Below are 26,854 nucleotides of genomic sequence, written 5' to 3' on the forward strand. Positions count from 1 at the left end.
CAGCCCGGCGCCCGGCCCGCCTGTTCCGCTGCCGCTGCCGCCGCCGCCGCCGCTGCCGCCGACGTGCATTCCGCTCGGCGGAGGGGTCGGGCCTGCGCTCTCTCCTCCTTCCTCCCCGCCTCCGGCTGCCGGTAGGACCCGTTTCCCGCTGCCGCTGGGAGCCTGTGTCATCTCCCGCCCTGAGCACGGTGAGGTCCTCTGGGAGCCTGCGGGCGCGCCCCCCGCCGCGTCTTTGACTCTGTGGCCCGTTGCTCTGAGGCCGGCGTCCCGCCAGGGCCGGGTGGCCGGCCTGGGCTGAGGGCGGCGTGGAGCGTGTGGATGAATGAGGCGCTCTCGGACTAGGCCGCGCGTCCCGGGAGCGGCCCACGCCTCACCCGGCACGCTCTGGGGAAAGCCTTTTCCGGAGGCGGGGACGGCCAGTGGCCCAGTCCAGAGGGGGAAGATGTTGGGTGGGACCTCGCTTAGGCTGGGCGGCCAGCCACTCCTTGGTAGGAGGCCAGAGGACTGGAAAGTCTCTGCTCGTGCAGCTGTGCTTCGGAGACCTGGGGTTTGGCTGGGAACAGGTGTGAGTTACGACCCTGAAAAGGGAGATTCCCGGCCCTCGGCCCTCGGGGTCAGGGATCAGAGGCTGGATTATCACTTCATGAGCAGGGCCTCAGCGTGGCCCCGGGAGGTTCAGCTGGAGCCAGAAGACAGGGATAGTTTTAGTTCCCAGCTTATAAAACGTGAGGTTAGCAGTCCTCATGAGTTCAGTTTGCAGTACTAAAGTCGGCTCAATTTTGCCCGGAGAAACTTAGAGCCAGATTGTCAGGGACCGAGAAAGTTTCGACCTGTAAATAAAAAGGCTTAGTAGATCCATTTACGACTAGAAGTAACCAAAGGGTAGATTCAGGAGGTTGTTTATGAGGACTGATGAGTCGTACCTACAGTGCCAAAGGTGTTAGAGACTTGTTGGAAAGACCTTGATACCGGCGTGTGTTCATTCATGCGAAAAATGGTGCTTGTGGGCGAAATGGGAAAGAACAGGTTCCAGATTGAGGGAATGGATTGGTGGGAGGTGACTCGGTTGCTAGTGGTTCTAGAATGGATTTTCTTTGACACTCTTACCTGTGCTCCTGCTTCCAAATGCTTTCATTCGTATAACCACATGTCAGGTTAAGAAAATGTTTTTTGAACAGTCTGGATGGAAGATTGGCAGCTAAATTTTATTTTTGATTTTTTGGTGCCACATATTTTTAGATCAGTTTTCCAGGACTTCTCAGGAGTGACTGCTTTGACAACTATCAGAATCAGATCTGTTAACAGAACTTTTTTGTTTTCATTTTTGTTGAAAAATAAAGTGTGTCAGTTTTAGATTGATATATACAGTACGCTGTATTCTTAATCTATTATTCAATAATATATTGTGTGTGATGAAATGCGTTTTTGGTCAATGGGGACAGTAAAAAGTTTTGTTCATATGTATGTTTGTTTTGACATTTCAGATGCCCCCCAAAAAGGGAGGTGATGGAATTAAACCACCCCCAATCATTGGAAGATTTGGAACTTCCTTGAAAATTGGTATTGTTGGGTTGCCAAATGTTGGGTAGGTGAATGTTGGGCTTTTCTCATTTTCGTTTTGTAAATACTTTGGGTCTTGTTGTAGAAATGGGAACTCATGAGGTAATAAAAATTTAAATTGAAGAAAAGAGGCTAAGAAGCTGGACTGTTAATATGTTGCAAAACAAGATTTTCATTTGCACTTACCTTATTTTTGGTTTTCTACACAGATACTGGGTTGAAACCTGAGTTACTTATATTGTTTGTTTTGCTAAACTCAGAGGAAGAAGCAGTGGGAGTTTAAACATCAAGTTGAACCAGATCAGCTCTGGTTTGCCAGAAACACTGTTGGGAGATATACAGTATTGAATTTATGGGGAATTAGAGTAGTTTAAATTAGATTTTCATGCTGGCTGGCTCCGTAGGGTACTTAGGCTGGCTACCAGAGGCCATGCAGTAGGATACTTTAGGAAATAGTTTTAAAAGCCTCATTATAAATTTGATTAGATTTTTGGGAGATCAGGGATCAGATGGCTGAATTTTTACTAGAAAAGAAGGTGACAAGTTTGAACTTAATATTGGAAGTTGTGTGCTAAAAGGGTATCTGTTATAAAGTGGCTAAATCTGAAATTTGTGAGAATAGAATTTTGAGTTTCGTAATGTTTAAAATTAAAGTGAATTATTACTGCAAATAAGACTAATTAGGAAATATTTGTGGGGTTTATTATATAAATCTGTACACATGCAACTTGGTTGTTCCAAGTCTGCTTTTTTCATTATTTGCCCTTCTATTTTAATACCTTTTACTAACCTTAAAATGTAAAATGTCTCAGAAGTGATTAGGGTGTACTAAGGAGTAACAGATCCAATATGGATTTATTAAGGTGACGGAAAGTATTCTGGAATGTGCTTTAGGCTTTTAGATTGGTGGCAGGTAGGACAACCATGTTCTTTCACGTGTTCCTAGGAGCCCCTGTCATAGAGATTGCTTAGTGAATGGAGCATGGTGTGACCAAGTAAGGCAGTTCTGAAATTCTTGTAATGTAAAACATGACAAGTGGGGCTGTCCTAATTTCAGTCTGGAGCTGGAGAGGTTTGCATTTTGAGGGGGTTTCCTGCTGTGATATAGGCTGCTTGCAAAGTAAGACTAAATAGAGAGTGGGAATATAAGCAAAACAGATAATTAAGCAAAGTACTGTAGGGTGCTGTCAATAAACTTGAAAGCAAGATATGATCATTATGTACGTTGTGAGCTTTATTGCGTTAGTAAGCAAGACATAGTTTTTAGATATTAACATACTTCTCTCATTCTAGAATCATTGCAGTCAATGCAGCTTGACTTTAAATGGGACTGCTTTAAAGTGGGCCATCTTAAAAAGTGTTTCCTGTATGAGTTTTTTAGCATAGAGCATAATTAAGTCAATATATATGAAAATAACCTAGAATATATATATATTTTTTAATAAATTTATTTATTTTATTTTATTTTTATTTTTGGTTGTGTTGGGTCTTAGTTGCTGCACGCGGGCTTTCTCTAGTTGCGGCGAGCGGGGGCTACTCTTCGTTGCGGTGAGCGGGGGCTACTCTTCGTTGTGGTGCGTGGGCTTCTCATTGCGGTGGCTTCTCTTGTTGCGGAGCACAGGCTCTAGGTGTACGAGCTTCAGTAGTTGCGGCACACAGGCTCAGTAGTTGTGGCTCACAGGCTCTAGAGCACAGGCTCAGTAGTTGTGGCACACGGGCTTAGTTGCTCCGCAGCATGTGGGATCTTCCCGGACCAGGGCTCGAACCCGTGTCCCTTGCATTGGCAGGCGGATTCTTAACCACTGCGCCACCAGGCAAGCCCTAGAATATTTTATTATCCAGTGTAAATGTGCTGTTTATGCTTTTAAATTAAATACTCCTCCCACTTTCCCCCAGTTTTATTGACGTATACTTTATAAACAGTAAAATTCACTCATTTTAATAATGTGCAGTTCAATGAGTTTTGGCAATTGTGTTTGGTTATGAACACTACTTTTTTTAGAATGATCTTACATTGCCTAACTGTATCAGGTAGGGTTCTTCGTAAGCAACACAAATTCTTGCTGTTTTAAGCAAGAAAGAGAGACTTATTGGAAGGAGAGCATTGAAGGACAAGCTGAACAGCCAGGCCTCAGGAAGGACAGGAGCCTGGGTAGTGCTGGCAGAGACGGGTCCACGTGGAGCTCAGCCATATGAACTGAACTTCTGGGTGTTTCTCATCACCTGCTGCCTCTCCAGTGATATAGATTCCTGTGTAAGGAAATCTGACTGGGCATGTCTACCTCTGGATAGGCCCACAAGAAATGGATTGGGGAGAGGGGACAGTTCTCTGAAGGATGGCTTGCTGATCAAAAATAAGGACATTTAGTGCTGAAACCATCTAAAGAATCTCTTGGTTTTTAGAGAACTGGATGAATAAGAAGGTTTGCTGATTACCTAGAAACATAGAGGGATATTTATAGCTAACAATAGTTGATATTTATTTGAACACTTATTTAGTGTATGCCTATCACTGTTCTGAGCACTTTATATGTATTATTTAATTTAATCAATGTTTAACATTCCTGCCCCCTTCTCATTAGATTTTAAATTCCGTAAAGGCAAGGATTGTCTTGTTCTTGTTTATTGTTATATTTCTAGCACCTAGACTGGTGTTAGGAACTTAGTAGGCGCTCAGTAATTATCTGTGAATGGATAGTTTTTCTGCCCTTGATGCCGTGTGTAGGTTTAATGATAAGGAGGCACGTTTTGATGGCCACTTTTAATGAAGTGAAGTAGAAAGAATACTAAAATAAGAGTATGAAGACTTGATTTCTAGATTTGTTCTGCTTTTTCTTACCTGAGTGACTCTATAAATTAGCTCCTCTTGGGCCAATATATTATTGTGGGTGAGAGGCTTGGAGGCTGTTGAGGGAAACTACTTTTTCTTTTTAAAGATTTTTTTAAATTTATTTTATTTATTTATTTTTGGCTGTGTTGGGTCTTCGTTGTGGTGCACGGGCTTCTCATTGCAGCGGCTTCTCTTGTTGCAGAGCACGGGCTCTAGGCGCGTGGGCTTCAGTAGTTGTGGCATGCAGGCTCAGTAGTTGTGGCTCGTGGGCTCTAGAGCACAGGCTCAGTAGTTGTGGCACATGGGCTTAGTTGCTCTGCGGCATGTGGGATCTTCCCGGACTAGGGCTCGAACCCGTGTCCCCTGCGTTGGTAGGCAGATTCTTAACCCCTGGGCCACCAGGGAAGTCCCAAGATTATTTTTTTTTTAGAGCAGTTTTACGTTCACAGTAGAATTGAGGGAAGGGTACAGAGATTTCCCATATATCCTCTGCCCTTATACATGCATATCTTTCCCTATTATCAACATCCCGCACCAGAGTGGTACATTTGTTACCATTGATGAACCTCATTGACACATCACCCAATGTTCATAGTTTACCTTAGGGTACACTCTTGGTGTTTTACCTTCTATGGATTTGGACAAATGTATAAAGACCTTTGTCCACCACTATAGTATCAGAGAGAGTTGTTTCACTGCCCTAAAAATCCTCTGTGCTCTGCCTATTCACGTACCCTCCCCAACCACTAATCTTTTTACTCTCTCCCTACTTTGGTCTTTTTTAGAATGTATTTGGAATTGTACAGTATGTAGCCTTTTCAGATTGGCTTCTTTTACTTAGTAATATGCATTTAAGTGTCTGCCATGTCTTTTCCTGGCTTAAATAGCTCATTTCTTTTTAGCGCTGAATAATATTTCATTGTCTGGATGTACCATAGTTTATTTATCCATTCACTGACTGAAGGACATCTTGGTTGCTTCCAAGTTTTGGCAGTTATGGATAAAACACTTGCTATATAGCCAAATAAATAAATATTTTAAAAATTCATTAAAAAAAAAACCTACTTGCTATAAACATCCATGTGTAGGTTTTTGTGTGGACGTAAATTTTCAGCTCGTTTGGATAAATACCAAGGAGCATGATTGCTGGATTGTATGGTAAGAGTATGTTTAGTTTTATAAGAAGCTTCTGAAGTGGCTGTACCATTTTATATTTCCACCAGCAATGAATGAGAGTTCCTGTTGCACCATATCGTTGCCAGCATTTGGTGTTGTCAGTGTTCTGGATTTTGGCCATTCTAATAGCTGTGTAGTGGTATTCCATTATTGTTTTAATTTGCATTTCCCTGATGACATATAATGATGTGAAGCATCTTTTCTTATACTCATTTGCCATCTGTATATCTTCTACGGTGAGATGTGTGTTAAGGTCTTTGGCCCATTTTTTAATCGGGTTGTTTGTTTTCTTATTGTTGAATTTTAAGAATTCTTTGTATATTTTGGATAACTGTCCTTTATCAGGTGTATCTTTTGCAAATATTTTCTCTCAGTCTGTGGCTTGTCTTCTCATTCTCTTGATGTTTCTTTCACAGAGCAGAGGTTTTTCATTTTAATGAAGTCTACCTTATTATTATTTCTTTCATGGATCATGCCTTTGGTGTTGTATCTAAAAAGTCATTGCCATACCTCAGGTCATCTAGGTTTTTTTCTATCTCCTAGGAGTTCTATAGTTTTGCATTTTCATTTAGATCTGTGATTCATTTGAGTTAATTTTTGTGAAGGGTGTAAGGTCTGTATCTAGATTCTTTTTTTTGGCATGTGGATGTCCAGTTGTTCCAGCACCATTTGTTGAAAAGACTATCTTTGCTCCATCGTATTGCCTGTGCTTGAGAAACTACATTTTGATATTTCGTCATGGGACGGCTCTTCTTGTTGCTACCACTGCATGAGATGTGATAAGTTTCAGTTGAAGGTGTCAGAAAACCCCAAATAATTATGGCTTAAACAGAAGTTTCTTTTTTATGTAAAAGTGTAAATTTTGCAGTCATAGATTGGTATATTGACCTTGCTTTATGAAATCTTGGATACCCCAGCTCCTTGCACCTCATGCCTCAGCAATCCCAAGGGAATGGCCTTTCATTCTCATGGACCAAAGTGTTGTGGATTCCAGACAGCTGGTTACCCGAGGGGTGAAAGGACCAAACAACTTGCCCTGCAGTCTAAGAGGGATTTTTTTTTTTCCTGTAAGCTGCCACACCATACTTCTGGTAACGTTCCTTTGTCCAGATATAGTCATAAGAATTTACTTTCAAGGAAGGCTAGGATATGGGATATGTAGTCTTTATTTTGATGGACATATGTTCAGTTAAAAATTCTGTTACTATGAAAGGAGGAGAGAATGAATATTGGGGGACAACTGTATACTTTGTTCGATTACTCAGCAACTGCCTCAGGAGAGTATTTGTCTTGCTTAGTTGATACTTCTGGGAATGTCCTTTGGTTGTTCCTACAGCTTGCCTTTTCCCAATTTGGCAGAGTCCAACCACAAAGCTATGTACTGTTGTTGAGGAAAACATTGTAGGAAATGCTTTAAAAAAAAATCACAGGGTAATTATGTTCAGTGTTTTAGTTATCTATTTTTATGTAGGAAACCACTCCAAAAGTTTGTGGTTTAAAACGATAAATATTTATAATAATATTTCTCATGATTCTGTAGGTTAGCTGGGTGAGTCTACTGCTGGTCTCACTTGAGATCCTTCATGTGGCTGCATTCAGCTTGTGGCTAGTGAGGGTTGGAAGGTCAAGATGGCCATACCCACAGGGCTGGGGCCTTATCAGGGTTGGCTGGAAGTCTAGGGCATTTCTATCTTCCCTTACTTGGCTTCTTTCTGTCCAAGTGGTCTCCAGACCAAACTTTTTTATAGCATGGTGGCTGACTCCCAAGAGAGTGAAAATGTGCCAGTGGTACAGAATGCTTCCACCTATTTCTTTTAGTCAAAGCAAGTCGTGACACCAGCCCAGAGACAAGGAGGGAAGGGAAACAGACTCAGCCTCTTGAGGGGAGGAGTGGAAAAGAACATGTGGCCATCTTTAATCCATTGCATTCTACTATTTTCCTAATATAGTTTTGTATGACACCCATTTGTTCCCTGGAGAAGTCTTCCTGGCTCATTCTTAGCTTCTTGTTCTTACTGAAGAGGCTCCATTCTTGATTGCTTCGAGAAACTCACTGGAGGAAGATTAATCTCTAGGTGCTCAATTAATAATGCTCTTTTTAATGCATATATTTATTTTTCATGCTGGCCAGTTTTTTTCCCAATATTTGATTATAAAAAATTTCACATACAGAAAAGCCACTCACTTTTTGTACAGAATAGTGTTTATTATATATACATTATATATAAGAAACAAGCAATTATGTATATTCTATCCTTGGGATAGATTATATTTTTCTTTTATAATTTTAAAGTTTTAATAGTATCTTCCACTTACGACTATTAAGAATTTGTTTTTTGCAGATTGCTTGCATGAACTAGTTTGAAATTGATGTGGAAATGAAGGTACAGCATGGTACAGATTGTGTATTTTAACTCTTTTGTAGGTCATTTAAGGCCTTTTAAAAATGTTTGCTTTCGACGAAAACTATAGCAAAAGGCAATAATGATCTGATTGCCAAAGCTGGTACTCATTTTTTGTCCTTAACTTACTTAACCTCTCTGCCCTATTTGGCACTGTTGGTAACTCCCCACCTCTCTCAACTCTTCCTTCAGTCTTTTGTGCTTGCTACACTTCCTGTGTTTGCGCGCTATATTAGATTTCTGTTCTTGGCTGTCTTCTCTTTTATACTTTCTCCCTGGGCAGTCTCATCCTCTCCTGATTTTAATCATCTGTTGGCTTCTCTTTTCTAAATTTATATGTCCTGCTCAGGTTGCATCTGAGTTCCAAATTCATAATATCTAACTGCCCTGAATATCTCCAGTTAAATGTCTACACCCAACACGTCTAAAACTGAGCTCATTGCCTCTTGCATTCCCTATCTTGGTTAATAATACTACTTTCCACCCAGATACTTGAGAGATTTATCTTTGCATCCTTTCCCCTCAGCTGTATTTTTCAGTAGGGCACCAAACCTGGTACCTGAATATCTCTCTGATCTATTTTCTTCACATCTTTTTGCCACTCATTTCTTACTTGAATTATTCCAGAGGCTTCTTAAGTGGGTTTTCTGTCAGGGCATTATCTATAGTAAATCTTTTTTTGTTTTGCCGCAGTGTTTTTTTGTTTGTTTTTGTTTTTTAAATTGAGGTATAACATACACAGGAAAATGTGAAAACTTTAAATGTACATATCAGATTTTTACATTTTAATTCACCCATGTAACCAGTACCCACATCAAGATCTAGAACAAATCCAGTGCCACAAAAGACTTCCTTGTACCCCTTCCCAGTTGGTACTATTCTTCCTAGGATAACCGTATTCCAACTTCTGTTACCACATTGATTAGTTTGCCTGATACAGATGGAATCACACATTATGCACTCTTTATATCTTTTACAAGTCAACATTATGCCTGAGAGAATATACACTATATTTACCCATTTTGCTGTTGATGGGCATTTGGGTTGTTTCCTTTTTTTGCCTATTATGAATAGAGCTGCTTTGAACATTCATGTACATGTCTTTTGGTGGGTAGATCTAAGAACTCATTTCTGTTGGGTGAATGGGTACACTTACCCCACTCACCCTATCCCCCGAACTCCCCACCTCTGGGAGTTAAATAGCTTTAGATACTGCCACATAATTTTCCAAAGTAGTTATTCTAATTTATAGTGCTGGTATTGTAAAAAAGAGTTCTAATTTCTCTGCATCCTCACTAGCAGTTGGTATTATCATTCTTTTTCATTTTGGCCATACTTGTGTGTAATATCATGATTGTTTTGCATACCTGTGATAGCTAATGATTTTGAACATCTTTTAATATGTTTACTGGACATCTTTTCTGAAGGATTTTTTTTTTTTTTTTAGTGATGATTAGGTGTTTTTTATTCTGGATATGGGTTCCTTGTTGGATATGCATTAGAACTACCTCTTCCTAGTCTGTGTGACTTTTTGCTTAAGAGTAAATAAAAATTGTTTTTGAAGTAGTTTCACAATTAAAAAACTTCACACTCGCAAAGCTAGTTAAAAAAATTCCTATATGAGGTCTGCTTACATTCCCCAAATGTTAACATAGTACAGTTATAAAAATCAGGAAATTAGCATTGATTTACCAGTTGTCTCACTAATGTCCATTTTCTGGTCCAGGATCTAATCCAGGATTCCGTATATGTTGCATTTAATTGTTGCTGAGTCCTTAGTTTCCTTTAACCTAGAACAGTTTCTCACTTTGTCTTTCATGTCCTTGACACTTTTGAGGAGTGCTGGCCACTTATGGTGGGCTCTTAAACCTTGGGGTTTATCTAATATTTCCTTGTGATTAAATTCAAATTATGCTTTTTTGGATGCAGAAGTGACATGTGCTTCTTAGTACATTATATCAGGAAGCACACAATGTTGATTTGTCCTGTTACTAGTGATTTTAACTTTGATCACTTATCTAAGGAGGTGTCTGACAAATTTCTTCACTGAAAAGTTTACTATATTTTCCATTGCAGTTAATAAATATATCTTTTAGGGAGATACTTTGAAATTATGTAAATATTGTGTTTCTCATACTTTTGCCCCCCAGTTTTGGCGTGTATTAATGATTCTTGTTTGAAATAGTTATTATTGTGGTGTTTACCAAATGGAGATTTAAAAATTTCTGTTGGTCTTCTACATTTATAGAGGAAACAATTTATAGAAGGAACAATGGAAATTCTATTGTTTAGAATTCTATTGTTTAGAATTCTGTTGTAAAGAAGAACCCCCCATTTTCTCATGTAAATTACTTATAATTTGTTTATATTAGGATCAGTTTTTACCTTGTTGGTTATAATGCGTTACTGTTGTTATTTATTGTGTTGCTCAAGTTGCCCACATTTGGCCATCAGGAGCCTTCCTGTTCACTCGTATTACTTTTGATGTGTCCTCTATTTTTTGAGTATTTTCTAGTTTCTAGCTCCACATTATGTTCCAGGCTTATTTGCACTTTCTCTGTCCCAGCTTTGTAATAAACAAATTTTTCTGTTGACATATGTTTTCATCTCTCTTGGGTGTATACTTAGGAGTGGAATTTCTGGGTTGTATGTAACCGTATATTTAACTATTTGAGGAACTGCCAGACTTTTCTAAAGCGAGTGTGTCATTCTGTGTTCTTACCAGCAATGTATGTGGGTTCTACTTTCTTCACATTCTCACCAATGCTTGTTATTATCTTTATTAAACATTTTTTAAATTGAGGTTTAGTTGATTTACAATATTATAGTAGTTTCAGGTGTGCAACATAGTGATTCAAAATTTTTATAGATTATACTTCATTTATAGTTATTATAAAATATTGGCTATATCCCTTGTGCTGTACAATATATCCTTGTAGCTTATTTTATACTTATTAGTTTGTACCTCTTACTCCCCTATGCGTATCTTGCCACTACCCCCTTTCCCTGTCCTCACTGATAACCACTATTTTGTTCTCTATAGCTTCATTTTGATTTCATTTTATTTCAGATATTTTATTTTTTATACAATAGTTCTGTCTGGATAGTTTTCATATTTTTTCATTCCTCATTATCTTCACCTGTGAGTCTGTTTATTTTTTGTTATAATTCACTGGTTTGTTGTTTAGATTCCACATATAAGTGATAACATACAGCATTTGTCTTTCTCTGCCTTATTTCACTAAGCATAATACCCTCCAGGTCCAGCCACATTGTTGCAAATAGCAGAATTTCTTTTTTTCTTTTTTTTAATGGCTGAGTAGTATTCCATTTTGTGTGTGTGTGTGTGTGTGTGTGTGTGTGTGTGGTGTGTGTGTATCTCATGTTATCTTTATCCCTTTATCTGTTCGTGGACACTTAGGTTGCTTCCATATCTTGGCTATTGTAAATAATGGTGCTATGAACACTGGGGTGTATGTATCTTTTAGAAGTAGTGTTTTCATTTTCTTTGGATATGTACCCAAGAAGTGGAATTGCTTTATCATATGGTAGTTCTACTTTTAGTTTTTTGAGGAACCTGCATGCTGTTTTCCACAGTGGTTGCAGCAATTTATGTTCCCACCAACAGTGTACAGGGTTCCTTTTTCTCCACATCCTAGCCAATATTTGTTATTTGTGGTCTCTGATTGTTATCATCTTTTTAATTATAGCGAAGGCGTGAAGTGGTATTTCATTGTGGTTTTGAATTGCATTTCCTTGATGCCTACTAATATTGAGCATCTTTTCATGTGCTTATTATGCCTTCATTTTGGAAAGATTTTCGTTGGGAATTCCAGGAACAGTTTTTCTTTCAGCACATTGAAGGTATCTTACATTTTCTTCTAGCTTTCTAATGAGAAGTCTGTTGTTATTATCTTGGTTTCTTTGTACATAATGTGTTGTGTTGGGGTTTTTTTTCCTATAGCTTTCTTTAAAATTTTCTCTTTACTACTGGTTTTCAGAAATTTGATTTTCATATGCATTGATGTGGTTTTCCTTATGCCTCTTTTGCTTGGGGTCTGTTGAGATTTTAGGTCTGTGAGTTTATGATTTTCATTAAATTTGTAAAATATTTGGCCAGAGCATTTCTTCAAATGCTCTTTTCTCCCCCTCTCCTCCTTTCCCTTCCTCTCCTTCTGAGACTTTTATTACATATGGGTTAGTCCTCTAGGTAATATTCTACTGAAGCTCTGGTTATTTTTTTGTCCAATTTTTTTCCCTGTGCTTCATTTGATAGCTGCTGTTGTTCTGTCTTCATGTTCACTGATCTTTTCTGCAGTGTCTAATCTACAGTTAGTCACATCCAGTGTGTTTCATTTCAATTCAGTTTTTTCAGATATTGTATTTTTTGTACAATAGTTCTGTCTGGATGGTTTTCATATTTTCATTTAATGCCTCATTATCTTCATATTTACCTTTATATCCTTCAGAAAAATTTTTAAAAATCTATTACATTTATTTTAAGGTCCTCGTCTGCTAATTCCATCATCTCTATCTTTACTGGGTTTGTATTTATTGACTTTTATCTTGCTTTGGATCTATATTTTCCTGCTTCTTTGCATGCCTGTTAATTTTTATTGGATTCCAGATGCTGGATTTTATGTTGAGTGCTGAATGTTATAGTATTCCTTTAAGGAGTGTTGGACTTTGTTCTGGCATTTAGTGTTTGTGTATCATTTTGATTATTTTGAGGCTGTTTATTATATTATGATGAGTTCATAATATTTTTTGCTCTGGTGCTACTTTAGCTCTGATACTAAGATGTGACTCTTTGAGGACTCTACCCAAATTCCCTTATATTATTATATCTTTCTCTGCTCTGGCTGGTGGGGATGTGAACTGTTCCAAGCTCCGTGTGAACCTGAGAACTGTTCACTGTGCTGCTTTTGAGTGTTTTTTTCTCCTGGCCTTTGGAGACTGAGCTTCCTCATGTACAAATATTACTGAGCCATATTCTTGAAGATACCTTCTGCTTATCTCCAGAGCCCTCTCTCTGTGCAGCTGCTTCCTTTCTAGTATACTGTCCTGTAAATTTTAGCTACTTTGGCCTGCTCAAACTCTCATCTCAGTCTCTTTAACTTGGCATGACTGCTGGGTTCTATTGGTTCCCCCTCCCTGTGCTGTGGCTTTGAAACCACCTTTAGGCAGTAAGCTAGGGTAGTTTTAGAGCTTAGTTCGTTTGTTGTTCTCACAGGGAACACAGTCCTGTGCTACATAGTGTCCTCTGTTTGAAAACTGTTTATTTCATGTTTTATCTGATTTCCTAGCTCTTTGTGTCAGGAGGGCAGTTCCATAAATAGAAGAGGAAGCAAAATTCCCCAATACCATTTAAATGAACTTAAATCTTATTGTATACTTGTCAGTATTCCAGGGTACCTCCTCTTTCATGGAAATTCGTGACTTGGGAATTATTTGTTTTCTTTTTTAATATGTTTTGAATAATCTTTTGGACAATGGATCTGCTCTCCCACTCACTCTTTCCTGTTATCAACAGTAATTGTATACCTTAAAAGTACTTCATAATTTACTTTCTGTTAAATCTTTTAATTTTCATTGTTTATTTTTCAGAATTCTGGTCACTTTTTTTTTTTTCCTATTTTCACAATTTTTTTTTTTTGCATTTTTTAAAATTAGTTATCCATTTTATACATATTAGTGTATATATGTCAATCCCAATCTCCCAATGCATCACACCACGCCCCACCCGCTGCTTTCCCCTCTTGGGGTCCATACGTTTGTTCTCTACATCTGTGTCTCAATTTCTACCCTGCAGACCGGTTCATCTGTACCATTTTTCTAGGTTCCACATATATGCGTTAAATATACAATATTTGTTTTTCACTTTCTGACTTACTTCACTCTGTGTGACAGTCTCTAGATCCATCCATATCTCTACAAATGACCCAATTTCGTTCCTTTTTATGGCTGAGTAATATTCCATTGTATATATGTACCACATCTTCTTTATCCATTCGTCTGTCGATGGGCATTTAGGTTGCTTCCATGTCCTGGCTATTGTAAATAGTGCTGCAATGAACATTGGGGTGCATGTGTCTTTTTGAATTATGGTTTTCTCTGGGTATATGCCCAGTAGTGGGATTGCTGGGTCATATGGTAATTCTATTTTCAGTTTTTTAAGGAACCTCCATACTATTCTCCATAGTGGCTGTATCAATTTACATTCCCACCAACAGTGCAAGAGGGTTCCCTTTTCTCCATACTCTCTCCAGCATTTGTTGTTTGTAGATTTTCTGATGATGCCCATTCTAACTGGTATGAGGTGGTACCTCATTGTAGTTTTGATTTGCATTTCTTTAATAATCAGTGATGTTGAGCAGCTTTTCATGGGCTTCTTGGCCATCTGTATGTCTTCTTTGGAGAAATGTCTATTTAGGTCTTCTGCCCATTTTTGGATTGGGTTATTTTTTTTTTAATATTGAGCTGCATGAGCTGTTTATATATTTTGGAGATTAATCCTTTGTCCGTTGATTCGTTTGCAAATATTTTCTCCCATTCTGAGGGTTGTCTTTTTGTCTTGTTTGTAGTTTCCTTTGCTGTGCAAAAGCTTTTAAGTTTCGTTAGGTCCCATTTGTTTATTTTTGTTTTTATTTCCATTACTCTGGGAGGTGGATCAAAAAATATCTTGCTGTGATTTATGTCAGAGAGTGTTCTTCCTGGGGGCTTCCCTGGTGCCGCAGTGGTTGAGAATCTGCCTGCCAATGCAGGGGACACGGGTTCGAGCCCTGGTCTGGGAAGATCCCACATGCCGCGGAGCGACTAGGCCCGTGAGCCACAATTGCTGAGCCTGCGCATCTGGAGCCTGTGCTCCGCAACAAGAGAGGCCGCGATAGTGAGAGGCCCGCGTACCACGATGAAGAGTGGCCCCCACTTGCCGCAACTAGAGAAAGCCCTCGCACAGAAACGAAGACCCAACGCAGCCAAAAATAAATTAAAAAAAAAAAATTTCCTCTAGGAGTTTTATAGTGTCTGGTCTTGCATTTAAGTCTCTAATCCATTTTGAGTTTTTTTTTGTGTATGGTGTTAGGGAGTGTTCTAATTTCATTCTTTTACATGTAGCTGTCCAGGTTTCCCAGCACCACTTATTGAAGAGACTGTATTTTCTCCATTTTATATCCTTGCCTCCTTTGTCATAGATTAGTTGACCATAGGTGTGTGGGTTTATCTCTGGGCTTTCTATCCTGTTCCACTGATTTATATTTCTGTTTTTGTGCCAGTACCGTATTGTATTGATTACTGGCTTTGTAGTATAGTCTGAAGTCAGGGAGTCTGATTCCTCCAGCTCCATTTTTTTCCCTCGAGACCTCTTTGGCTATTTGGGGTCTTTTGTGTCTCCATACAAATTTTAAGATTTTTTGTTTAGTTCTGTAAAAAATGCCATTGGTAATTGGATAGGGATTGCATTGAATCTGTAGATTGCTTTGGGTAGTATAGTCATTTTCACAATATTGATTCTTCCAATCCAAGAACATGGTATATATCTCCATCTGTTTGTATCATCTTTAATTTCTTTCATCAGCATCTTATAGTTTTCTGCATACAGGTCTTTTGTCTCCTAGGTAGGTTTATTCCTAGGTATTTTATTCTTTTTGTTGCAATGGTAAATGGGAGTGTTTCCTTAATTTCTCTTTCAGATTTGTCATCATTAGTGTATAGGAATGCAAGAGATTTTTATGCATTAATTTTGTATCCTGCAACTTTACCAAATTCATTGTCTAGCTGTAGTAGTTTTCCAGTGGCATCTTTAGGACTATGTATAGTATCATGTCATCTGCAAACAGTGACAGTTTTACTTCTTTTCCAATTTGTATTCCTTTTATTTCTTTTTCTTCTCTAATTGCTGTGGCTAGGACTTCCAAAACTATGTTGAATAATAGTGGCGAGAGTGGACATCTTTGTCTTGTTCCTGATCTTAGAGGAAATGCTTTCAGTTTTTCACCATTGAGAATGATGTTTGCTGTGGGTTTGTCACTTAAGGCTTTTACTATGTTGAGGTAGGTTCCCTCTATGCCCACTTTCTGGAGAGTTTTTATCATAAATGGGTGTTGAATTTTGTCTAAAGCTTTTTCTGCATCTATTGAGATGATCATATGGTTTTTTTTCTCCAATTTGTTATTATGGTATATCACATTGATTGATTTGCATATATTGAAGAATCCTTGCACCCCTGGGATAAATCCACTTGATCATAGTGTATGATGCTTGTAATGTGTTGTTGGATTCTGTTTGCTAGTATTTTGTTGAGGATTTTTGCACCTATATTCATGAGTGATATTGGTCTGTAATTTCCTTTTTTTGTAGTATCTTTGTCTGGTTTTGGTATCAGGGTGATGGTGGCCTCATAGAATGAGTTTGGGAGTGTTCCTTCCTCTACATTTGTTTGGAAGAGTTTGAGAAGGACAGGTGTTAGCTCCTCTCTAAATGTTTGATACAGTTCACCTGTGAAGCCATCTGGTCCTGGACCAGATGCCTTATGTATTGAGGTGCTCCTATGTTGGGTGCATATATATTTATAATTGTTATATCTTCTTCTTGGATTGATTCCTTGATCATTATGTAGTGTCCTTCCTTGTCTCTTGTAACATTCTTTGTTTTAAAGTCTGTTTTATCTGATATGAGTATTGCTACTCCAGCTTTCTTTTGATTTCCATTTGCATAGAATATCTTTTTCCATCCCCTCACTTTCAATGTGTATGTGTCCCTAGGTCTGAAGTGGGTCTCTTGTAGACAACATATATATAGATCTTGTTTTTGTATCCATTCAGCAAGCCTGTGTCTTTTGATAGGAGCATTTAATCCATTCACGTTTAAGGCAATTATTGATATGTATGTTCCTATTACCATTTTCTTAATTGTTTTGAGTTTGTTTTGTAGGTCCTTTTCTTCTCTTGTGTTTCCCACTTAGAGACGTTCCTTCGGCATTTGTTGTAGAGCTGGTTTGGTGGTGCTGAATTCTTTTAGCTTTTGCTTGTCTGTAAAGCTTTTGATTTCTCCGTCGAATCTGAGTGAGATCCTTGCCGGGTAGAGTAATCTTGGTTGTAGTTTCTTCCCTTTCATCACTTTAAATATGTCATTCCACTCCCTTCTGGCTTGTAGAGTTTTTCCTGAGAAATCAGCTGTTAACCTTATGGGAGTTCCCTTGTATGTTATTTGTCATTTTTCCCTTGCTGCTTCAATAATTTTTCTTTGTCTTTAATTTTTGCTAATATATATATTTTTAATTAATTTATTTATTTTTGGCTGTGTTGGGTCTTCGTTTCTGTGCGAGGGCTTTCTCTAGTTGTGGCAAGTGGGGGCCACTCGTCATCATGGTGCGCGGGCCTCTCACCATCGTGGCCTCTCTTGTTGCGGAGCACAGGCTCCAGATGCGCAGGCTCAGCAGCTGTGGCTCACGGGCCCAGCCGCTCCGCGGCACGTGGGATCTTCCCAGACCAGGGCTCGAACCCGTGTCCCCTGCACTGGCAGGCAGAGTCTCAACCCCTGCGCCACCAGGGAAGCCCAATTTTTGCTAATTTGATTACTGTGTGTCTCGGCTTGTTTCTTCTTGGGTCTGTGCTTCCTGGACTTGGGTGACTATTTCCTTTCCCATGTTAGGGAAGTTTTCAACTATAATCTCTTCAAATATTTTCTCTGGTCCTTTCTCTCTTCTCCTTCTGGGACCCATATAATGCGAATGTTGTTGCATTTAATGTTGTCCCAGAGGTCTCTTAGGCTGTCTTCATTTCTTTTCATTCTTTTTTCTTTATTCTGTTCTGCAGTAGTGAATTCCACCATTCTGTCTTCCAGGTCACTTATCCGTTCTTCTGCCTCAGTTATTCTGCTATTGATTCCTTCTAGTGTATTTCTCATTTCAATTATTGTATTGTTCATCTCTGTTTGTTTGTTCTTTAATTCTTCTAGGTCTTTGTTAAACATTTCTTGCATCTTCTCGATCTTTGTCTCCATTCTTTTTCTGATGTCCTGTATCATCTTACTATCGTTATTCTGAATTCTTTTTCTGGATGTTGCCTATCTCCACTTCATTTAGTTGTTTTTCTAGGGTTTTATCTTGTTCCTTCATCTGGTACATAGCCTTCTGCCTTTTCATCTTGTCTATCTTTCTGTGAATGTGGTTTTTGTTCCACAGACTGCAGGATTGTAGTTCTTCTTGCTCCTGCTGTCTGCCCTCTGGTGGATGAGGCTATCTAAGAGGCTTGTGGAAGTTTCCTGATGGGAGGGACTGGTGGTGGGTGGAGCTGGGTGTTGCTCTGGTGGGCAGAGCTCAGTAAAACTTTAATCTGCCTGTCTGCTGATGGGTGGGGCTGGGTTCCCTCCCTGTTGGTTGTTTGGCCTGAGGGGACCCAACACTGGAGCCTACCCTGGGTCTTTGGTGGGGTAATGTCGGGCTCTGGGAGTGCTCATGCCAAGGAGTACTTCCCAGAACTTCTGCTGCCAGTGTCCTTGTCCTCATGGTGAGACACAACTACCCCTGCCTCTACAGGAGACCCTCCAACACTAGCAGGTAGGTGTGGTTCAGTCTCCTATGGGGTCACTGCTCTTTCCCCTGGGTCCTGATGCAGACACTACTTTGTGTGTGCCCTCCAAGAGTGGAGTCTCTGTTTCCCCCAGTCCTGTCGAAGTCCTGCAATCAAATCCCGCTAGCCTTCAAAGTCTGATTCTCTGGGAATTCCTCCTCCCGTTGCCAGACCCCCAGGTTGGGAAGCCTGAAGTGGGGCTCAGAACCTTCACTCCAGTGGGTGGACTTCTGTGGTATAAGTATTCTCTAATTTGTGAGTCACCCACCCAGCAGTTATGGGATTTGATTTTATTATGATTGCGCCCCTCCTACTGTCTCATTGTGGTTTCTTCTTTGTCTTTGGATGTGGGGTGTCTTTTTTGGTCAGTTCCAGTGTCTTCCTGTCGATGATTTTTCAGTAGTTAGTTGTGATTCCGGTGCTCTCGCAAGAAGGAGTGAGTGACCGTCCTTCTACTCCACCATCTTGAACCTGAAGCCTGGTCACTGTTGCTATATCATATAATTTCAGATTTTTTTTTTTCGCTCATTTATTTATTTACTATTAACTATAGACTTTTTTGGATTTCACCAGTTTTCCCGCTAATGTCCTTTTTCTTTTCCTGTATAGACCTTTTAAAGGTCGTGAAAAATTTCGTTTACTTTTGAAAAGTACTATTCAGGTATTTTGTATAATGTCTCTCAATTCCAGTTTGATGTTTTATCATGCTGTGGACTTTTTCTTTATCCATTCCTCTGTCGATAGACATTAGGGCTGCTTCCACCTTTTGGTTATTGTGAATAATGCTGCAGTGAACAGGAGTGTGCAAATATCACTTTGAGATCCTGCTTTTAATTATTTTGGGTAAATACCCTGAAGTGGGGTTGCTGGATCACATGGTAATTCTATTTTTAGTTTTTTGAGGAACCTTCAGACTGTTTTCCATAGCAGCTGTACCATTTTACATTCCACCAACAGTGTACCAGAGTTCTAATTTCTCTACGTCTTGGCCAACACTTGTTTTCTGTTTTTTTGATAGTGACTATCTTAATGGGTGTGAGGTGATACCTCATTGTGGTTTTGATTTACATTTTCCTGATGATTGGTGATGTTGAGCATCTTTTCATATGTTTCTTGGCTATTTGTTTATCTTCTGTGGAGAAATGTCTATTGAGGTCCTTTGCTACTTTTTAATGTTACTTTTTAAAGTTACTTTTGTTGTTGTTGTTAAGTTATAGGCGTTCTTTATACATTCTGGATATTAACTCTTTATCAGACGTGTGATTTGCAATTATTTTTTTCCCATTCTATAGGTTACCTTTCACTCTGTTGATTGTTTCTTTTGATGTGCAGTTTTTAAGTTTGATGTAGTCTCATTTTTTTTCTAATTTTGCTTTTGTTGCTTGTCCTTTTGGTGTCATATCTCAGAAATAATTGCCAAATCCAATGTTACAAAGTTTTTCCCCTACATTTCCTTCTGTGACTTATATGGTTTTAGGCTCTACCTTAGGTCTGTAATCCATTTTGAGTTAATTTTGTGTATGGTGTAAGGTAAGGGTCTTCATTCCTTTGCATGTGGATATCCAGTTTCCTCAGTGTCATTCGTTGAAGAGACTGTCTTTTCCCCATTGTGTGGTCTTGATACCCTTGTCAAAGATTATCTGACTGTATATGGGAGGATTTATTTCTGGGCTCTCTATTCTGTTCCACTGGTATATGGGTCTATCTTTATGTCAGTTCCACACTATTTGGATTACTGTAGTTTTATAATATATTTTGGTATCAGGAATCACGCAATAGACTTTTAGGAAGAACACTGTGGAGGTGAAGTGCCTTTCTCATTGTGTCATATTGAGGAGCTATATGATAGCAACATGATTTATCACTGGTGATGTTAACCTTGATCACTTGGTTAAGGTGGTGTCTGCCAGATTTCTCCACTGTAAAATTATCCTTTTTCTTTTTGATAGGCTGTTCCTTAGAAGCAAGTCACTAAGTCCAACCCATGCTCAAGGGGAGGGGAATTAAGCTCCACCTCCTGAAGGAATGAGTATCAAAGAATTTGTGGACATTTGTTAAAATCACCACAGTAATTAATTAATTTTATGGGGGAAAGGTATTTTGAGGCTATTTAAATATTCTGTTTCTTCTTAAAGTTTCCCCAACTAAACTTTATCACTCCTTAGTGGATTTTGCCTGCAGCAATTATTAGTGTGGTGTTCTAATGGTGATATTCCACTTCCCTTATTCCTTTTACATTTATTATTTGGAATTCTTCTGTATGGAATGTTTTTCTTTTCCCCTACAATTAGTTATTTATTCAATCATTTATATAGTTCTATTTAGACTCAGTGAAATTTTTTTTATTTGGGTTTTAATCCAATATTATCAGTATTTATTTTGTTGCTCAAATTGTTCAGATTTGGTCATTGGGAGCTCCTTCAAGGTGCATCTTATGTCCTTTTTACATGCCTCCATCTTTTTTTTCCATTCTTTTTGTTTTTTCCCTTTCTTTTTTTTCCTTTTTTTTTTTTTTTTTTTTCTTTTCAAGCATTTCCTTACTCTCTGACACTAAGATATTTCAGGTTAATAGTGTATTTTTCATGTCCCAGCCTTGTCTCCAGAAAGCCTTGGTTTCTTTTATCGAAGAATGGTATTTAGCAACTAAGATCTGGGCTCTAGATGTGATCCTACTGCTGGGGTGTTACTTCTTTTAAGCCCTCTCACCTGATAGAATTAGGAAAAATATGTGGTTATACTAACCCATGTATACACACATTGGTATTTATTCCTGTCATTTTTTTTTTCTGTATCTAGCAGATAGATACTTTTTAACAGTTTAGTTATATCTAAATTCAAAACATTTTGAAAGAACATTCCACTTTTTTCCATGCTTTTGGTTGTGTGTTGTATGAATGGTTAATTCAGAATGCTGGGGGAGTTTGCACTGGTATCCTGACTTCCCTATACATATTGTAATTTTGCATAAGATTTTAGATAAAACATATATTCAGTCAGATTTACTTATTACAGTAAAATATATAATTTCAAAAATAAAGTATTTAGGTCTTAAGTGGAGGGGGCATACATTAAGTCTAGCCACTGTTTTTTTTAATGATATCATTGCTGAAATAATATTTATGTAAACTTGTTCTTGCATAAGAGAGATTCCTACAATTTTGAATCTTATACTTTCAAGCTTCAATAATAACCTTATAAGGGATCTGAATGTGTGTGTGTGTGTAAAATCCTCATTTCACAAAAAGTCTTATGGGCTTTACCACTCCAATTTAAGCCAAAACTTTAAAATTCTTTGCTTTTGTGAGTCTTTTCTTTAATAGATTTGAATAGATCAAAATGTCTTAACTTGCCGCTAAAGGCTGTACTAATAATCCTTAGAAAATTTTCTTTTTTCCTTCTTTTTACTTTTTTGTACTTGCAAAGCTATTGGAAGGTACAGATGACTTGGATTTTATGAAATTTAAAATCATGTCCAAGATGAGGTGATCTGTGAAAATGGAGATGTCTTCCATGTTTAGTTTGACTGCACGTAAGAATTTTTTTAGCCTAAGAGATAATGGGGCTTTCTTTTCTATATTTTTACTGTATAATATGTTTTAAGGGATAAACTTTTTTCTTTAGTATGAAACATATTTTTGTCCGGTAAGCAGTCAAAAATGCAGTACTTAATAAAACCAATAAATTTGAAAATAACTCCATGAACTCCCTATGGACTTTTTATATTGCAATTACTGTGACTGTGGTAATAGCAACGAGCAGTTTTTTATCTACAGTATACAAAAATACAACTGCACTTTTTTTGTCCCCCAAGAAAGGCACAAATGTCTTGTAAGTGGATTAATTAATATATTTAAATTTTCCTTGAAGTATTTTTATTGTACCATTATTTTGCAATATTTTTGTTGCAGGTATGCAATATTTTAGTTACATTTTATTTTTTTTATTTTTTATTTTTATTTGTTGGCTGCACCGCACAGCTTCTGGGATCTTAGTTCCCTGACCAGGGATTGAATCCGCGCCCTTGGCAGTGAAAGCGCGGAATTGTAACCACTGGACCGCCAGGGAATTCCCTTTACTTACATTTTCGGTAAATAAGGACTTGTGGATTGTTCTGGCAACCTAAGTATCACTTTTTATTTTTTATTTTTTTGTAGGGTGGGGAATAAGGTATGGAGCGTATTACTCTCCAGTTCATTTACTTCAGTACACTTTTGTAGTTCTCCCTTTTGCGGGCAATATCCTGAGGGGAAAACTGGTCGTGTTCTTGAGGTCCATCCTCCAGGTCTTCTCCTAATTCTTGGCTGGGTTCCCTGTACTCCAGCATCAGCTTACATGAGTATAAAGCCTGGATTCTTGGCCACCTTACTTTGCCTAGAATGGGCGAATGTCCCATTTCCAGATTCTTAGCCCCTTCAAACAGATACTTTCTGTATTCCGCATTTAAATGGCTTTTCTAGTTCTGGGTGAGAGTTCTAGTCTGCTGTTAGCTTTTGCATCTCACCCAGAAGCAGAATTTCCTCCCTCCACCAGTTGACTTGTTAGAGAAATCTGGATGTTTGTCTTACAGAATTTTCCAAAGTCCAAATTTTCTTAATTGCATCTATGTGGTGTCATTTAGTATGTTCTCCTGTCCTCTGTATTTTCTGTTAAGTGATAGTAATATCTAAAGGCTTGATCAGGTAAGTTTCAGATAATTTTTGATCATATAATTTTTTATGTCAGGAATACTTGAAAGATGGTGTACATAATTGTTAGGAGGTACTTTTTGGGGGGGAGACAGTTAATGATCACTGGTGATAATTACCCAATTCATTAGTTCCTTAGTGGTTACAAAATGGTGGTATTCTAAGTTTTTTATTCTTTTTTCATTTATTGGCTGGAATATGTCTATGAGAGAATCTTTTCTTCATCAACTCTTTGTTACTCTAAAAGTGCAGTTTATATAAGAAAGACACAATGAATGTTTTACTCAACAGTTATCAGAAGAATCTATCAATCACCTAGCATCATTAAAAGGTAGCCAGAGAGGGTTTTTTTTTTCTTTTTTTTGATTTTGTCTTGTTGAGGATTATTAACAACTCATGGATATGAAGTTATTTGATTTGTTATAGTCCATTGTAGCTATCCTTAAAGGTGCTCCGATTGACCCATCTTTGGCCTGTGGGCCTATTCAGATTGGCTCCAGAGTGCTTTTGATAGGACTCTATGGCCTTCAGTAGGTTCCTTGTTTTCCCTTGGGGAAAAATTGTTTGAGATTCATCTTGTATACTTCTGGTCCCAGACCTGGAACTAGTAATTTCTCCAAGAAGTCCTCGTTATTTTTAATGGACATGGCATTTAAAAATCATAATTTGAATGTGAGTTTTCTTTTTAAAAATTATCTGCCTTATTGTATATATTAATTTTTAAAATTGTATTAATCTTCAGTGTCTTTCTTGAAATAGATGGACTATAACTTGATAAATATACAGACTATTTTAAATTAAGTACTATGACATTTATCTTAACAGGATTGAAAAGAAAAGCTATCTCCATAGGAACTAGTAATTTCCTCTTAATTATCATTCCTGGAGTTCTGGGATTGTTACCAGGCTCTTAGAGGTTACCAATATAAATTCTACAACAGTCAGTATTATTCAATGAGTTGTTAGCTGAGTTAAAATACTGGGGCCTACACCAAATCTGGAAAGAGGCCTGGTAGTGCATGCCTTTAAATTCTCAGCTGAATCTGTTATAGGCAAGCATTTGAAAGCTACTGATTTGACCATTGGTACTCTAAGTAACCAGTAATGATTTAAATGGCTGTTTTTGGAAACTTTTCTACTTTAATCCCAAATATTTAGTCTGAATGTGATATAAGAGCAACATCTTAAAGACCTATGGGCAGGTTCAAGTTAATATATCATTGCCAAACAATCCTTCTCACCAGTAGTATTTAGGTAAGCCTCCCTTGTTGCCTTTTGTTCATTACTATTTTATTTTATTTTATTTTTAGAGGGTGTCGTAGAGATGGCTTTTTAAAAAATTTTTTAATTTATTTTTGGCTGCGTTGGGTCTTAGTTGTGGTGCGCAGGCTCTTCGTTGTAGTGCGCGGGCTTCTCTCTAGTTGTGGCGTGTGGGTTTTCTCTTCTCTAGTTGTGGTGCACTGGCTCCGGGGCGTGTGGGCTCTGTAGTTGTGGTGCGCGGGTTCCAGAGCGCGTGGGCTCTGTAGTTTGCGGCTTGTGGGTTCTAGCTGAGGCGTGCGAGCTCAGTAGTTGTGGCGTGCCGGCTTAGTTGCCCTGTGGCATGTGGGATCTTAGTTCCCTGACCAGGGATTGAACCCGTGTCCCCTGCATTGTAAGGCGGATTCTTTACCACTGGACCACCAGGGAAGTCCCTGTTCATTACTCTTTTAAAAGGGTCTCAGAGTTGAAAAAAAAAAAGGACTGGTTCTCTGATTTAAAATTCAGTCAGATGAACTAACTGTAGCAAGTATAAACTTCTGATGAATATAAGGTTAGATCTCATCTGATAGACATTTTTACCTTAAAAAGTGTTTGGAAAAGAGAGAATAGTAATACGAGTTGGCATTCTCTGAGTGTGTATTATCTGATAAGAATCAGATAACAGAAAATTAGTGAACAGTTTTTTCATTTTTAATAGCTTTTTCTTGATTAAAGTTATACCTTGGAAAAAATTCACATTTTGACTTTCACAATCCACGATTCACAGTTCTAGATGACCAGTAATCCTTATGCACTAACAATTAGAAGGGAGTCTGAGCTCCAAACTCCCATTTCCTATTAGACAATTAGCCAATGCTTGGGAAGTAATTGACCTAACTAAATACACACCTCTCTACGTCTATGCCAGAGAAGATTATACTAGATATAGGTGAAATGATACTGGTATTCCAGGTACTTTAGGAGTAAAATAGATTTTGTGGTGTGTTATGAGACTAGTTATCATTTATAAGAAAGATTCTTTGGGGAGATGCTTTTCACGTTCCAAATAGACTGAGAGAGGAGCATAGCCTAACTGTAAATCATGAGCTGCATTGTTGTAAATTTCATTCGTTTCTGTTAGTAAAAATGTATTCCCCGCCCTATCCCCCCACCCTGCGTTCCCAGATCGGTTTTATAATTCTTATGGATTTTATTTAGCATTGAAATTAGAGTGAGATAAATTTTTCTCAGTGTTAGCCTAAGAATTGATTGAAATAGTTTTTATTCATTTTAGGAAATCTACTTTCTTCAATGTGTTAACCAATAGTCAAGCTTCAGCAGAAAACTTCCCATTCTGCACTATTGATCCTAATGAGAGCAGAGTACCTGTGCCAGATGAAAGGTTTGACTTTCTTTGCCAGTACCACAAACCAGCAAGGTAAGAAAAATCTTTATGCCATTGTTCATGTGGTGGCCCTGTATAGATTGAGTAAATATATATAAGTGATATATTTAAAATTATGTAGAAGGGTTGTGTTGTTTTTTTCCAAATTAATGTAGCATTATTGTTTTGGGTGATTATAAAAGTAACCTAGAACCTGGAGAAGGGTGAGGAAGGGTGCATCCATTGTTAACATTGAAGTTATTTTTTTCTGGGGAGTGTGAAGTAGAGGGAGTAATTAGTCTGTATTATGTGATTCCATTCATGTAAAATGATACATGTATTTGTGTATTCATAGGAAAATGTATGAACTGAAGATCACAAACTAATTGATGGTTATCTCTGGGGAATGGAATTTTTAGGTCATTTTTTTCTTTATTTCTTGTAGTTCTCTCTGTATGAAGTTTTTATAACAGCATGTATTATATCTTTAATTAGAAAAAGTAAGATAATACAGTTTTATTGTAGGAAGTTCAGACAATATGGAAATGTACAAAGAGAGGAGTAAAAATCACCTATACTTCTACCTTGATATAATAGATGTAAGTACTTTTGAGGTAGATCCTTCCATACTTTTGATATTTTTTTACTTGGGGTATCATTAATATTTTTCTAGATTAAAAAGTACAGATTTAAATAAATAATGATTTCTAATATAATGATAATGTTTAGTACTATGTTATATGAATGTACACAGTTTATTTACCATTTCCCTATTATTGAGAATTTAGTTTGCTTTTAGTTTTTCACTATTTTGAATGTGGTGATAAATCCCCAATTTTTGTCTCCAGCCCTGAACTCTGTTGAACTCCAGACGTATATCTAACCGCCTGCTTGACACTGACACTTAGATGACTAAACAGGTGCCTCCGACTTTACATGTCCTAAATGGACTTCTTGATTTCACCCTGCCTGTGTCAAATTTGTTCTTCCTCAAGACGTTTATAATT

At 38.0% G+C, this 26,854-nt stretch overlaps 1 protein-coding gene across 2 annotated transcripts in view; it reads left to right on the forward strand.

Annotated features, from left to right (window-relative positions):
- Window positions 1-10: 10 nt before the first annotated feature.
- OLA1 (Obg like ATPase 1) overlaps window positions 11-26,854 on the forward strand; it is a 172,731-nt gene continuing 145,887 nt past the window's right edge. The window contains exons 1-3 of one of the 2 annotated variants that reach the window (XM_082397731.1): window positions 11-188; window positions 1,485-1,585; window positions 25,758-25,901. In XM_082397731.1, the coding sequence (XP_082253857.1) occupies window positions 1,485-1,585; window positions 25,758-25,901 (245 nt within the window). In that variant the 5' untranslated portion in view covers window positions 11-188. The remainder of the gene's footprint in view (window positions 189-1,484; window positions 1,586-25,757; window positions 25,902-26,854) is intronic. The other variant, XM_082397730.1, reaches the window with a different exon arrangement.

Source organism: Balaenoptera borealis (genome assembly GCF_965194805.1).
Source record: "Balaenoptera borealis genome assembly, chromosome: 6".
Lineage (NCBI taxonomy): Eukaryota > Metazoa > Chordata > Mammalia > Artiodactyla > Balaenopteridae > Balaenoptera > Balaenoptera borealis.